At 40.5% G+C, this 15,264-nt stretch overlaps 1 protein-coding gene across 2 annotated transcripts in view; it reads left to right on the top strand.

Annotated features, from left to right (window-relative positions):
* Positions 1-15,264, top strand: part of AMPH (amphiphysin) — a 215,109-nt gene that overhangs the window by 91,652 nt on the left and 108,193 nt on the right. For both annotated transcript variants that reach the window (XM_086398398.1, XM_086398397.1), the window contains exon 2: positions 10,758-10,838. In XM_086398398.1, coding sequence (XP_086254524.1) covers positions 10,758-10,838 — 81 coding nt within the window. The remainder of the gene's footprint in view (positions 1-10,757; positions 10,839-15,264) is intronic.

The following is a 15,264-nucleotide window of genomic DNA, read 5'->3' as shown; positions in this document are numbered from 1 at the left end:
ATCATCTGTCTCACCCAAGTCTCCGAGCACCTTATGTTGCCACTCTGTTCAGTGCTCTTTGAATAAAGGTCATGAAGGCACTCAGAGTTCCTTCTTGTGACAGATCTTAAGAAAATGACTACAGAAACAAACTGGAATACCATTTGGTTTTCAGCTTAATTAGCAATCTCTCACTCTCTCTCTTCTTTTTTTTTTTTGACTTCCATTCAGACCTGCAATTTGTATAAAAATTTAAAAATCAGATTATTGTTAGTTTTGGATCAAGAAACATTAAAGGTAAACACCACCAGTGAAATTGCCTTTGAGTCACATCCTGATGGCTCCCTCTAAAATCCTTGGTAATGATGAGCCCTGGCATTTGGAGTGTGTTGTGTGGCTTTTGGGGGTCGTTTAGGAAACTTGTGAAACTGGGGTGGTATTCCAATCTGAGATTACTGAGAATGTGATTTCTAAAGTTCTTTAAGCACCCTGTATCTTTCTCTTTGTATTAATTCACAATGTGAGGCAGGAAGGGTCAAGTTACCAAAGGCATCATTAATTTAAAAAAAAAAAAAGGAGTTTGTTTGAAGAAGGCCAATGTCCTTTCTGATATTTCCAGTGCCCTCAGTGCAGACTTGGGCGTGAGGATATATTCATACCATTCTTTCCACCAAAAGTTTGGGAAACAGTGAAGTGCTTGCCCGTAGAACACTTTGGAACAAGTAGCTAGGGCTTCCTTGGTGGCTTGGGGTAAAGAATCCACCTGCCATTGCAGGTGACACAGGTTTGATCCCTGGTCCAGGAAGGTCCCACATGCCATGGAGCAACTGAGCCCATGTCCTACAACTGTTGAGCCTGTGCTCTAGAGCCTTGGAACCACAACTTCTGAGCCCACGTGCTTCAACTGTTGAAGGCTGTGTTCCTGGATCTGTCCTCCACAACAAGAGAGGCCGCCACAATGAGAAGCCTGCACACCACAACTAGGGAGTGACCCCCACTCACTGCACCTAGAAAAAAGCCCGTGCAGCAAAAATTAAATAAACAGAGTTATTAGAACAAGTGACTATACTGCACTCCTCTGTACCTGAGGTTGTATTTTGTTTTATTTTTTCGTGTCACTTGTTGCTAAGACACTCTTTGTGGTCTGATCTCTAATGTTCTTATAATGAGGTGATGTCCTCCCAGGCTTTTTGCCTTTCTGAAGCCAGTTGGACCTTTACTTCTAAGTAAGGGTAGAGTGGGGAGAATGCATATTTTGTATAACCCATGTCCACTCACTCAGGGTATTTGAATGACTGTAGTGACCTATTTTGGATGGAGATGGCGTTGGATGGTTCCGTTTAACAAAAGTATGGATACAGCAGTTGTAATATTGATAGATGACGTGACCCAACCCAGAGGGACAGAGGGGCGCCCCCGGATTCCTAGAGAAGAAGAAGGAGTTGGCTGCCAAAGTTCACAATACATTCATCTTTGCTACATCAATATTCCTTGTTTTCTTTTTTAACAAGATTTTTTTTAAGTCAGAGGACTAAGATGTCCTCAACTATAAAGGATTGGGGAGGGTAGAAGAGAGTGAAAATCAAACATGATACCTCACCAGGTAGACCCTGATGGAGAGCAGCTTTGCCTGGTGTTTACTGTATCTGCATTTGAGGGGCCCACCTCACTTATTTCTATCTCCTTTCCAGGCTCCTGACCTTTTTTCCTCTCATTCCAGCCAGTCAGTCAGTGTTAGTTGTTCAGTCGTGTCTGACTCTTTGTGACCCCACAGACTGTGGCCCATCAGGCTCCTCTGTCCATGGAATTCTCCAGGCAAGAGTACTGGGGTGGTTGCCATTCCCTTCTCCAGGGTATATTCCTGACCCAGGGATTGAACCAGGGTCTGCTATATTGCAGGCAGATTTTTTACCGTCTGAGCCACAAACTGCTTTGTACTTCCTGATTGCTCCTACCCCACTTATGATAAATCTGCTTATGTCTGAGACTTGTACTTTCTCTCTACCATATGTTCTTCTCGAAACTGTTTAAGCCTGAAGGCCACCCAAGTGGGATGGAAGGCTGTGAGGCTTTCCTCTCTCATCTCTTCTTATTTACTTCCCTAAAAGTCTTTCCCAGAATTAACAAGAAGACTCATGCCAACCTCTTGAGAGGCTTTGATGACGTGATGGCTAATGTACTGTTGAAATCTGCCAGGGCAGGAAGTGGATGTCATAGCGGTGCTGAAATACATCCTGCAGAGGACTAGGTGAAGGGCAAGGTGCAAGACTTTGACAGGTACCTGAATCGTACCAAAGGATGACTCGTCTTGTTCCTCTCAAGTTAGGGCACATTAAAGCCACTTATTTAGATTTTGAAACATATACTCAAAGAGGTCAAGGGACTAGTATCCTGAAGTTTGGGAAACATGCCCATAGGACCCTTTAGAACAAGCAGCTACCCTGTGCTTGCAGGTACCTGGTGGTCACCCTTCAGTCCAAGGTTATGGATCTTTGCACAGCATCAGAGTGAGCACTTGATAAATGGATAGGTGAGTATACAGACAAATATTAATGAATGAATCACCTGGGCGAGGGCAGTGGTGGAAGACCAACTCTCTGCCTTCTATCCAAAAAAAGGCCATGTCATCCCATGTAGTTGATTCCTGGGTTCTGTGAATAATGTATACAAAATCTGATATGCTCTTCTTTTTTTTTTTTTTTTTCAAAGACAGAAAAGTGAAGAGAGAGGCACTTCTTTGTTCAGAGAATTGTAATTAAATTGTAGGATTATTACTCTGACTTTCTGGATTAAGGAAGTATGACTCACACAGAGTTGGAAGCTTGTCTGGTCTAAGCCCTAATCAAATGCATGAATCTCTCTAGGGCACCCCGGAGGCCAATCCTGCAGAATTCTTTCCACCATCACCCTCATCCCAATATAAAGCTGTACATAAAAATGTGTCTCTGACACCCCCAATGGCTTTCATCTTTTTTGTTTGTTTGTTTTGTTTTTATTTTTATTTCTTTTAATTATAAATATCAAAATGAATCCACCACAGGTATACATGTGTTCCCCATCCTGAACCCTCCTCCCTCCCCACACCATCCCTCTGGGTCGTCCCAGTGCACCAGCCCCAAGCATCCAGTATTGTGCATTGAACCTGGACTGGCATCTCGTTTTACTTTGTTGTCTGCATTTCTGCATTCCCTCCTCTTATCAGTTTCCCACTTTGGATCACAGGACTGGTTTTCTTGTTTAGAGTCATAAATTTCTTGACCTTCTTCGATCTTTCCCCTAATTAAAAAAAAGGGGTTTCCATGTGGAATGGAAGCTTGTGAATTTTTTGCCTTTGATTTTGAATGCCAACTACTTTCTTTGAAACCTGTGTACACAGTATTCCATTCCTAATTTTAACATATGGATAGAAGGCAAGTATTACTTTTATAATGGTCAGTATTTAATTTGCACTGGTCTCTGAGAATTTGAAATTTGGTCAGAATTTTGGCTTTACAGTAAGAGGAAACTATCCAAATTAAAAAGAGTTCTAAATTTTTAGGGACTTGACTTGGACACTTTACACGTGAACCCTTGCTCTAGAAAAGTATGTGAAATTCACATTATTGGAGCAGCCATTGTAATCTAAGCTGAACAACCAACTGCTTTGGAGACACTGAAAGAAGCTTCATTAGTTGAAATAGTCGAAGTTACCGTAGTCTTGCTTTCCCTTCCTGTTTAATTTTTTTAAAAAGATTTTGATGTGGATCATTATTGAATTTGTTACAGTGTTGCTTCTGCTTTATGTTTTGGTTTTTGGCTCAGAGGCATATGGGATTTTAGCTCTTTGACCAGGGATGGAACCCACACCACTTACATTGGAAGGCAGTCTTAACCACTGAACTGCCAGGGAAGTCCCTTTCCTGTTTAATTTTTTATTTGCCCGTGTCATAGTGTCTTTCAGAATCAGATCAGAACTTCTGAACTTAGGGCTGAGAGTGAGAAGCTAAGCACCCAGTCAGCCCTATAGGAATATTTTGGAATCTCACTGAAAGGAAAGGCTGTTTGAAAAAGCAACTTCAACTTAGAATATTAATTTGCATTTGAAAACCTTTAGCAACAAAAGTAACAACAGAAATCCTATTGTGTCAAAATAGGAAAGCATCAATGGAGATGAAATCATCTAAGACCTAAATCCTAAACCAAAATGCACCAGGCTTGGAATTTCTTCCTCTTGCCTATGGAGGAGGAAGATGTGTCGTGTTGTCAAAATCTGAGTATCAGATGCTTGAATTATATAGTAGTAATCCTCTTGTAGTATCAGTGATGCCAAACCGTTCAGGCTTAATTGGTATTTTCAGCATAACTAGTAGTGAGGTGAAGGAGAAAGGCCACCTAAATTATAAACACACTTTGAAATATTGTGATATTAAACAAGGTAAAAGAATTTTTTTTTTTGGTCGTCTCAATTCTAGGTTTCATTGACCTTGGTGCCACAGATACTTTCTTTCTTTTTTTTTAAAATTTTATTTAATTTAACTTTACAATATTGTATTGGTTTTGCACATCAATCTTACTACCTATGTCAAGGCTGCTGGAGAAAAATCATGAAACTGCTTGAACATGGGTACCACTCAGCAGCGGTTTCTGCCTCACCTGAGCCTTCGGTTCCATCCAGAATTTCTGCTGAGTGTTTCTGGTTCTTACCTTTTACAGTCCCAAATCTAAACCATTCCCACCTCCCTGGGAAGAGAATCTGATTGTCACCAGATGACCCACTCGGCCGCCACAGTGGAAATGAGGTCATCCTTGACTCACCTCTGTCCTTACCCTTTGCGTCTCATAAGCCATGGTGTTCTGTGTGTTTGCTTTGCGAGGATTGTGTTTTATCTGTTCCTTAGCTCCAGCTGTTTTACTGCCTAAACTATTCAAACAGCTCCTTAACTGGCCTTACTTTTCCAGTCATTCTCTCTTCTAATCTGTCCTTAATACTGTCACCAAGGAGCACAAATTTAATCATGTAGCTGCCTCCAGGGAAGAGACACTCTTCGTTGGCTTCCCACGGTCTATACAAGCAGATTGAAGTCTTTAGGTTTGCAGATGAAGCCTTCCCATAACCTGCCCTCTGCCTAGCATGCTGGCCACATCTGCCCTAGTTCCACTGTAGCACCCATGCTCAAGCCTGTCAAATGACCACAGTCTGGGGAACATAGCTGGCTCTTCCGCAGTCCCTACCACAGGGTTTGGCAGTCTTCAGCAAGTCAATATCAGTCGGAGATAGAAACAAACATTCTTCTCTGAGTTCTATTCATTGAGATTTGTATTCTTCTCTAGGGAAACTGTCTAACATTATACAGTGATTATGGATTCAAGAATTAGAAGGTATTTGAAATATTATGACTTATTCTATTCATGTTTTCAATAAATAAATTCCTTTTCTAAAACTTCTAACTCTTTTGCTAAGCTGCTAAGTTGCTTCAGTCGTGTCCGACTCTCTGTGACCCCATAGATGGCAGCCCACCAGGCTCCCCCGTCCCTCTGATTCTCCAGGCAAGAGCACTGGAGTGGATTGCCATCTCCTTCTCCAATGCATGAAAGTGAAAAGTGAAAGGAAGTTGCTCAGTCGTGTCTGACTGTTCATGATCCCATGGACTGCAGCCTACCAGGCTCCTCCATCCATGGGATTTTCCAGGCAAGAGTACTGGAGTGGGGTACCATCGCCTTCTCCGTCTAACTCTGGGTTAAGCTCAAATAACTCAAGGACAGTGAGCTCATTACCTTAACCAACAAACTATTTAATTTCTAGGAACACATAATAGAAATTTCTGGTGAAAACATTTTCTTGATATAGCTTTTACCTGTCCATGTTGGTTTTTTTTTTAATACCATTTATTTAATTTATTTATTTGACTGCACCAGGTCTTCATTGCAGCATTGTGGGATCTTTAGTTGCCGCATGCAAACCCTTAGTTGCGGCACGTGGGATCCAGTTCCCCGACCAGGGATCGTACCTGGGCCCCCTGCACTGGAAGCAGGGAGTCTCAGGCCCTGGACCACCAGGGAAGTCACCCTTTGCTGGTTCTTGATCTTGGTTTCTTATCGGGAAAAGTCCAATCCTTCTTCCTTATGTTGGTTCTTCGGGTATCTGAAGACAGCAGTACTTTCTCCCCGGTAATATATTAATTAAAGAATCTGCCTGCAATGCAGGAGACAGGGGTTCAACCCCTGAGTGGGTAAGATCCCCTGGAGAAGGGAATGGTTACCCTCTCCAGTATTCTTGCCTGGGGAATTCCATGGATAGAGGAGCTTGGTGGGCTATAGTCCATGGGGTCGCAAGGGTCAGGCATGACTAAGCGACTAGCAGGCAGTGTGCAAATTGTGTCACGTATGCCTCTTACCTTATGGTGTCAGCTCTCTGCCTTTCTGGGGGCCCTTTCAGCTGGCTCAAGGTTGTCTATGTATCTTTGTGTTTACCAACTAGTCAACCACAGAGAGGCTTTCAAGACTGCTCTCCTCGTATCTCTTAGGCTTGTTAGTGCAATCTGAGATTATGTTAGATTGGCAACAGTGTCACTTTGTCAACTCATATTGACTTTCAGCTGAAATTACACCTTATTTCTACTTAAGGGCAGAAACCGTGTATTCTTAACATCCATCATGTTGTATTATAGTTGAAAGTTGAATACAGTCTGGTACTTAGACAATTATATTTTGACCTACATTTAATCCTTGTTACATTTTAACTGTTAAAGTTCTTTTTGTGAATCCTTATTCTCAGCATGTAACATATCCAATATCCTCCCCAGCTTTTTGCCAATATAAGTTTAGGCCATTGACAAGTTATTTAATCAGGTTAGATTATATCTGTAATAAGAGTAGACATTTATTGAGCATTATTTATTTGCTGGGCTTCCCTGGTGGCTCAGTAGAAAAGAACCTGCCTGCCAGTGCAGGAGATGTAAGTTTGATCCCTGGGTTGGGAAGATCCCCTGGAAGAGGAAATGGAAACTCATTCCAGTATTTTTGCCAGGATAATCCCATGGATGGAGGAACCTGGTGGGCTACAGTCCACGAGGTCGCAAAAGAGTTGCGTCACAAAAGAGTCGCATCGCAAAAGAATTGCACACAACTCAGTAACTAAACAGCAACAGCAACAATTATATGGCAGGCACCAAAGCTCTGCCTTTCCACGTGTATCCTTGGTAGTTTCATACAGTACTGTTGATAATCCTCTCTTTACACACAAACCACTGAATCAGACATAGGTCCTAAGGGCTGCCTTTGGAAATCTTTCTTCCAGTTGATAGTAATTCACTCATCAATTTCTTTTGAGGAGAGTCTTTCAGCCAGTTACTAACAATCTTCTCACTTATACTATGATCTAATACATAAATCTCTTACATACAGGCTATCAGTATGATAAACTCCTGATTATTTATCTTTATGATTTTTTTCTGATTATTTTAGTAACGTGTGACCTTTGAGGAAATAATGGCAAATATAGCAAATTATAAAGAAAAATAATAATCACTCTAAATCTTACCATCCAAGAATAACAACTGTTAACTTTAAAAGATTCCATATGCATGTTTGATCATATTTTTTATGCTTATTGCTTATTCTCTAGTTACAATGTCCAGTTCTTTGAAAAATTTAGTGTTTTCTGCTCTGTCTCTCAAAGAAACTCTTAACTGAGAAGAGATTATTAGCTGATAGAGTGATTATTTGTCCTTTTAGTAGTTATGTTACTGGATTCGTCCAACTCTGTTTAAATAATAAGTTTGCAATGAGGAATAATATATCTTTCATATTATTCATATGTGGTATTGGTTTGTGATATGAAATTGAGTGAAGTTGAGTAATTGGTAATATATGTGAGTCTATGTAAGTTTTTTTTTAATCTTTATTAATGTGAAAGGAAGGAATATTAGCATATGTTATAAACAATTAGCTTTAGAGTCAGTCAGTCAGTTCAGTCACTCAGTCATGTCCGACTCTTTGCGACACCATGAATCGCAGCACGCCAGGCCTCCCTGTCCATCAGCAACTCCTAGAGTTCACTCAGACTCACATCCATCGAGTCAGTGATGCCATCCAGCCATCTCATCTTCTGTCATCCCCTTCTCCTCCTGCCCCCAATCCCTCCCAGCATCAGAGTCTTTTCCAATGAGTCAACTCTTCACATGAGGTGGCCAAAATACTGGAGTTTCAGCTTTAGCTTTAGAGTAGAATAAAATAATCATTTTTTACTTGCATACTTAGAATAATTACTATTTACCTGCAAAGAAAATTTATTTCTTGGAAGAATTTGCAAGGACTCTGTGTTGTTGGGTAAATACTTCCATACTTGGGTTTATTTAAGACATTCTAAACTGGTCTCAGAGAATGCAATGGCACCCCACTCCAGTACTCTTGCCTGGAAAATCCCATGGACGGAAGAGCCTGGTAGACTGCAGTCCATGGGGTCGCTAGGAGTCGGACACGACTGTATAACTTTCAAGTAGACAACCTGAGCGACTTCACTTTCACTTTTCACTTTCATGCATTGGAGAAGGAAATGGCAAGCCACTCCAGTGTTCTTGCCTGGAGAATCCCAGGGACGGGGGAGCCTGGTGGGCTACCGTCTTTGGGGTCACACAGAGTCGGACACGACTGAAGAGACTTAGCAGCAGTAGCAGCAGCAAACTGGTCTAAGGAATTCTCAATTTGTACAAGATTATATCTTTGATTTTAGGAAATAAATTAGCATAAGCTGATGTAAAACTTAGCCATTGTTGTTGTTTAGTCGCTAAGTCATATCTGACTCTTTTGTAATCCCATTGAATGTAGCCCACCAGGCTCCTCTGTCCACAGGATTCTCCAGGCAAGAAAACTGGAGTGGGTTGTCATTTCCCTCTCCAAAGCGTCTTCCTCACCCAGGGACTGAACTCATGTCAGTCATCCACCTTGTCATCCAACTCATGTCATCCACCTTGCATTGGCAGGTGGATTCTTTTCCACTGAATGGGGTGGGAAGCCCTAAAACTTAGCTATAGAAAGTGCTTTGTTTGAATATATGTTTTAACGCCCAAATGTTTATGCTTCAGGAAAATATATTTGGTAATGCTATAGGGAATACGAATTCCGAGAAGGCAACGTTTATGGAGCTTTTGTAAATTCTTAGATAAGTCAGTATTTTAGACACTAGATATGGGAACCTTAAATAGTGATCTCCATGTGACTCTCAGGGTCCTTCTGCTGTGGCCCAAAGTAACTTTCTGCTATGTTTCTGAGAACCGTTTCTTCTGTTTCTTCTGATACCCAGCCCTGTGCTCTAGGAAAACAGAACCACTTACGCCCAGTCCATCATAATTTTTCCAGTGGTCCTTCTTTTGGTGCTTCCTTGGCTGGAATGTACTCTGCCCCATTCCCTTCTGCTGGAGTTCCCAGCACATTTTCAAAGTTGTAGTTGATTACAGTGTTATGTTAGTTTCTGGTATACAGCAAAGTGATTCATACATGTATATATATTTTTCCATATTCTTTTCCATTATGGTTTATTACAACACACTGAATATAGTTCCCTGTGCCATACAGTAGGACCTTGTTGTTTATCTATTTTATATATGGTAGTTTATTTCTGCTAATACATAATTCCTAATTCATTCCTCCTCCGCCCCCTTTCCCCTTTGGTAACCATGTTTGTTTCCTATATCTATGAATCTGTTTCTGCTTGTGCTATAAGTAAGCACAAATAAAAATAAATCTGTAAAAAAATGTGTGCTGTATTTTAGATTACACATACAAGTGATATTATACGGTGTTTTCTTTCTCTTATTTCACTTAGTTTGATACTCTCTAGGTCCATCCATGTTGCTGCAAATGGCATTTCTTCACTCTTTTCTTGCTGAGTAGCATTTCATTGTATATACGTACCGCATCTCCTTTATCTATTCATGTGTTGATGTATATTTAAGTTGCTACAATCTCTTGGCTATTGTAAATAGTGCTGCAATGAACATTGGGGTGCATGTATCTCTTTGAATTACAGTTTTGTTAAGATATATGCCCAGGAGTGGAATTGCTGGATTCCAGCACATTTTGAATAATCTCAACCAGCATTCCCTGAAGGGATATTGCTTCTAACATCTTGTAACCCCTTCATGTTGCTTATTACACATTGTCTTGATTTATTTGTAATCTTGCCTTGTCTACTTCATTAGATAATAAGTTTCTTAAGATTAAGTCCTGGAGCCTTGTTTTATTCATTTATATATTTCTGGGTGACCAGTGCTTCATATGGGCCTTGTGCTCCCAGGGCCTTCTTTGAGCAATTATTGAATTAAAAGGTCTATCAGGAGATGGTGGGGGAGAATTTACCATGTACCTGGCTCCAGTAATTCTAAAACCATCCTCTATGAAATAGGCTAATACTTTCCTCAAATAACTTTGGTTCATTGTTTAACCAAAAATTGAGCTACTATTATGCTTCAAGCATTGTGCCAGATACTTTGGACAAAAGGACAAGGCCTAGTTTTTGTCTTTAAGACATGTACAACCTACTGGAGAAAAGCTATGTGAATAAATAAATATTTCAGTATAGCATGACTCTTTCTCGATGTCATTGAGCTTTTGAGTGGCAGACCTGTGCTTAAAATCCAAGTCTGTCCAACTCCAAAGGCAATGAGCCATGATGCTTCCAGAATAGAAAAAGTAGCAGTGTTAAGAGGGAGATCTCCTCAGAAGAGTGAAACAATAGCCTTCTTCCACAGATTGTTGAAAACATTAGTAAATAGAGCCATTTTGTTTTGTTCATGAACTAGGTCCTTCAGAAGCTTGGGAAAGCTGATGAGACAAAAGATGAACAGTTTGAAGAATATGTCCAGAACTTCAAACGGCAAGAGGTAAGTACATTTATCTAGTTTCTGGAGTGGGAATGGGTTGACTTTGTGTTTTAGTGTGTAAATGAAATGCTTTGATGTTGAAGAAAGAACTCATTCACTGGGCTTGGTATTAACTTGAAGGAGACACTGGTTAATTCTATAGACGTTTTCTGTGTAAGGCAAAGAGGTAGTGGGCACTGCAGGAAGAAGATTTGTGTTTTAGAATCTCAGGGGATAGAGACTTTGCTTTCCTGGAGCTCTTCAATACAGATTACTGATCTCAAGGAAAGGCGATCTTTTTAGTGGTTTATATTCCACTAAATATTATCAGTAGTTAAATATTTCTGGCATAATTACTTCAGTTGCTGCATGCATCAAGATCATGAATTCTCGATAGAGATTATATCTCCTTAAGAGGGAGAAAACTGGTTCTTGTTGGATGAAATGTACTCTTTTTATGAGAACACGTCACATAAATACTGATAGTATATCTGTGGTATTAAGATTTTATGAAGGGGTGTGATTAGGAAAAAAAAAATGCCCAAAACATTTCCTCAAGGGCGGCAATAATGAGAAAAGTTTGAAAAACGCAATTTGTGATATTTGTCCCTTTCTTAGGGTGCTACGTGTTTAACAGTAGTAATAGTGCTCGGTTGCTCAGTAGTGTTCGACTCTTTGCCACCCCATGGACTGTACCCTGCCAGGCTCCTCTGTTCATGGGATTTCCCAGGCAAGAATAGTGGACTGGGTTGCCATTTTCTTCTCCAGTGTTTAACAGACACATGAATAAATAAGCTATTTTGAAAATTATTTGTTTATATCACTAGGGCTTGATACGTGGTTAGCATATCACGTGTAGAGAGTAGGCATTAGAGTCAGGGAAAAGGAAGCAGGGCCCTCTCAGGTTAGAAAATTCAATTTAGATGTGGGCTGGAACAACCAACTTTGGAAAGTGGGGTTTGGACATGAGGACAATGTAAGGACATGGGTTTATTTCTCTGCTTTTGTTGTAGCCACCAATGTCTACAGATGAAATTGTGGCTTCAGAGATAAGTATGCGCGGCGTCAGTGATGACAACTTAGAAATGGAAAATCAGCACAGGTTTTATGTCACTCCCTTTGCTTCTGTTTTCAGATCCTTGACCCTGGAGCTTTCTTTTTTCCATTTGTGTATCAGAGTTTTTGACTGCATTCTAACTGGAGACAGGCTGTTTCTTTTCCTCACCCACAGGCAATATAAAATCCAGCAGGTAGAGCCAGGTAGACTAGTCTCCACCAAAGCACATTCCTGAGTGTCTCCAATTTCATTCTAAGACTAAAGGTTGGACAGATAGGAACTCATTTTAATATGAATGACAGTGATCTCATTCTATCTGAAAATGTGGAAAGAGAGGGGAGTTGGAGAAGAAAGCAGTAATAGAGAGAAAACTAGTTCTTATCCAAATCACTAAATATTATAGAGAACTTTGGATTTATGAAGGTAGAAGAGAGAATTCTTAGAGAAATGTTGGGTGTTGGCCCATAGAAGAAGGCACCCCCCCCCCCCATCCCCGGCAAAGTCTCCTCCAGGAGAACAGATTCTCCATGTTCCCTTATGTCCTCATTTGGTGAGTTCTCTTACATTTTTCATGCACTAAGATAGGGCTCGTGCAGATTATTGACTTGGATGGCAGCAACTTCCCATAGATAAACTTGTCAATCAGTGCCCTTGTTACTTTGCAGGGAGGTCCCCAATGTCTGCTTGAAGGGACTGGATTTGGATAGAAGAAGTGACTCATGTTTATAGTTTTTCATACTTGAGGATTACACTCTTTGCTTTGAAGCTTGGTCTTCCTGTCTAGTGTGTCCCTGTGGAGCTAATTAGTTCTCTGCTGTTAGATTTTTTTTCTCTATCCATTTTATTATAGTATGATATTTTAGCACCCCTGAAGGCTGACCTTGGGAAGCATGAAGCTCAGGAATGCATTCACATAAGGTAGTACTTTGCATTTTCCAGTTTCGGTGAATTTTTAGTTCTTTTTGGACTTTGTTGACTGAACAAGGTGAAGACTGTTTTTTGTCTAATGTATTAGAGAAAAGTGCAGTTGGCTGAGTCATCAACTTTTATCAGTTTAATACTGCTCTGCCATCTATTCCTGTCACTTTATACATTATCAAATATTGTGGAGCCAATAGTAAGTACGCTGTTATTCTTGAAGAACAGCGTCTAAGTTCTGGCAAGATCATTAGCAGATTTCAGGATGCAGGTAAAACTTCAACATTTAGGGAAACTTAAACAAGCAATTCTACTTTATAAGAATAAAATGAGCAGAATGGAAATGTAGGAATAGTATTTCTCAGGGAGTCTCCTGACCCTATTTGGTTCCCTTTGGAAATACTCTGCATCAAAACCATCTTGCATTTGTCGATCTTGCTCATTTTGATATTTTCTGTTTTAATCAGAAAGAGTAAATTATAGTCATTTTCATGCCACAAGGAGGGAGGGAACCTTAACCTTGTTGGTAGATAGAGGGAGAAAAGAAAAAAAGGAGGGTGTGTGAGGAAGTTGAGGAGACTGTTTATTAATCTATTGAAATATATTAAAGTTTGGGAAGAATGGCTGAAGACTGAATTTATTAATACTCTAGAGGGAAAAATCCCTTTAATCCCCAGTACATATTGATGACCATTTCCCATCCACTGCATATGCTGAAAAAAGGCATAGTCCTTGTGTAGAAATATTAACCAAGGATGAAGGATCTATCAAGATTGTGGTGACCTCTGCAAAGCCTACTATTTTTAGTATTAATGTGAATCATTATTCTAAAGGCAGAAGGCGTTATATTTAAAGATTTTTTTGATGTGGACCATTTTTGAAGTTTTTATTGAATTTGTTTACAATATTGTTTCTGTTTTATGTTTGGGATTTTTGGCCATGAGACAGGTGGGATTTTAACTCCCAGACCAGGGATTAAACCCACACCCCCTGTGTTGAAAAGCAGTCTTAACCAGTGGACTGCCAGGGAGGTCCCCGAAGGCATTATCTTACAGCTGCATTCTCTGAGGACATTGACCTAGGACATCTAGATTTATTTTTTCTGTGTATATATATTTCAAATCCAAAAAGATATTATGCATAGTATAAAGTGAACTTCTTTTTTGGATTGGTACATTATATTATAGTCATCTGACCATACTCAATTAGTATTACATCAATAGTAGACTACTAAAATGTTCTAGAAAGTATTCAAACATTTTGGGCTTGCTTTTAAATTCTCTTGAAGAAAATCATAAAAGTCCTTATAGTAATTCGTATAATTCCCTGCAGTAATTCCCTGCTCGTTCATGGTGGAAATGGGTCTGTGTTTGAGCTTGAGCTTGAGGCTTAGCTTTTATCTTATTCCAACTCCCAATTCTCTTTTTAATGCCAGACTTATTTTCCTAAAAGTTATTTGATTTGTGTTAGCCCAGAAGCCTGGTTGAAGGGTCTGTGCATATGCTGTCATTGTCCACTGTGCTCCACGTTGTCATGGATTTTGTGGTCTAGATTTTATGAACAGCTCAGTTAGGACAGGGAGGAAGGGAGAGGAGGGTCCAGCAAGTGGAAATCAAGTGAATCACTCTCACCCCCTGAGAACTCAGGGCTTTCCATGGACAAGTGGTAAGGAAAGCAAGGATTAGAAATATCCAGCAGGAAGAATGAGATGTGACTTTACCCTTTCCTTCCCAGAGGGTTTGTTTCCTTTCTTACCAACACTGCTGACAAGTAGCAGAAAAGACTGCTGTGAGTGTTGGGTGCTTTCGTGTCAGTTCACTGGAGTGCCTGCTAACGGCTGTGTTAAGGAATCCAGAGTAGGTCCCCAAGTAAAAGAAAGGTCTTTGGGTTCTCTCCTTCCTGTCCGTAAACTTGCCCACTAAGATACCATGCTTGTGGCTGATGTGCAGTTTACAACAAAATAATAACCCTGGGGCTGGTGGGGCCCAGATAACCAACTCACATTTCAGCGAGTGCAGATGTGGGAGCCCTAATGGAGGCACAGTCTGAAATTAGACCTTCTCATACAGAGGGGAAGGGAATCTCACTTCTGCTCCCATCTCCACGGCTTCTCAGTTCCCACTGAAATTCTGTGTAGCTCTCCATGCCCACCACCAGGTGACGGCCTATTTGGTGTAACACAGATGAAGAAGGGGAGAGATATTGGGACGTTGAAATCTCTCCAGTTTGGAGGACCCACAGCCAGTGATTCTCTTTATTAGGATAATCCATTGTCTGGAAGCTGGAGTCATGTCTTCAATACTGATCTCTCCTCTGCCCAGGGGTCCTATGTGGCTGCTTTCATCTTTTTCTCTGTACAGAATCTAGTGCTTTACACATAAACTTTAAAACATTTGTCAAACTTGAAGCTGAATTAATGGCAGAAATGATCATTTGGAGCATGTTCCTAGAGCACGTTTTTATTTCTGGAAT

This window comes from Bos grunniens, chromosome 4 (assembly GCF_055505025.1).
Source record: "Bos grunniens cultivar Pamir isolate PY7600 chromosome 4, Bosgru_T2T1.0, whole genome shotgun sequence".
Taxonomy (NCBI): domain Eukaryota; kingdom Metazoa; phylum Chordata; class Mammalia; order Artiodactyla; family Bovidae; genus Bos; species Bos grunniens.
This window is presented reverse-complemented; position numbering and strand designations above follow the sequence as displayed.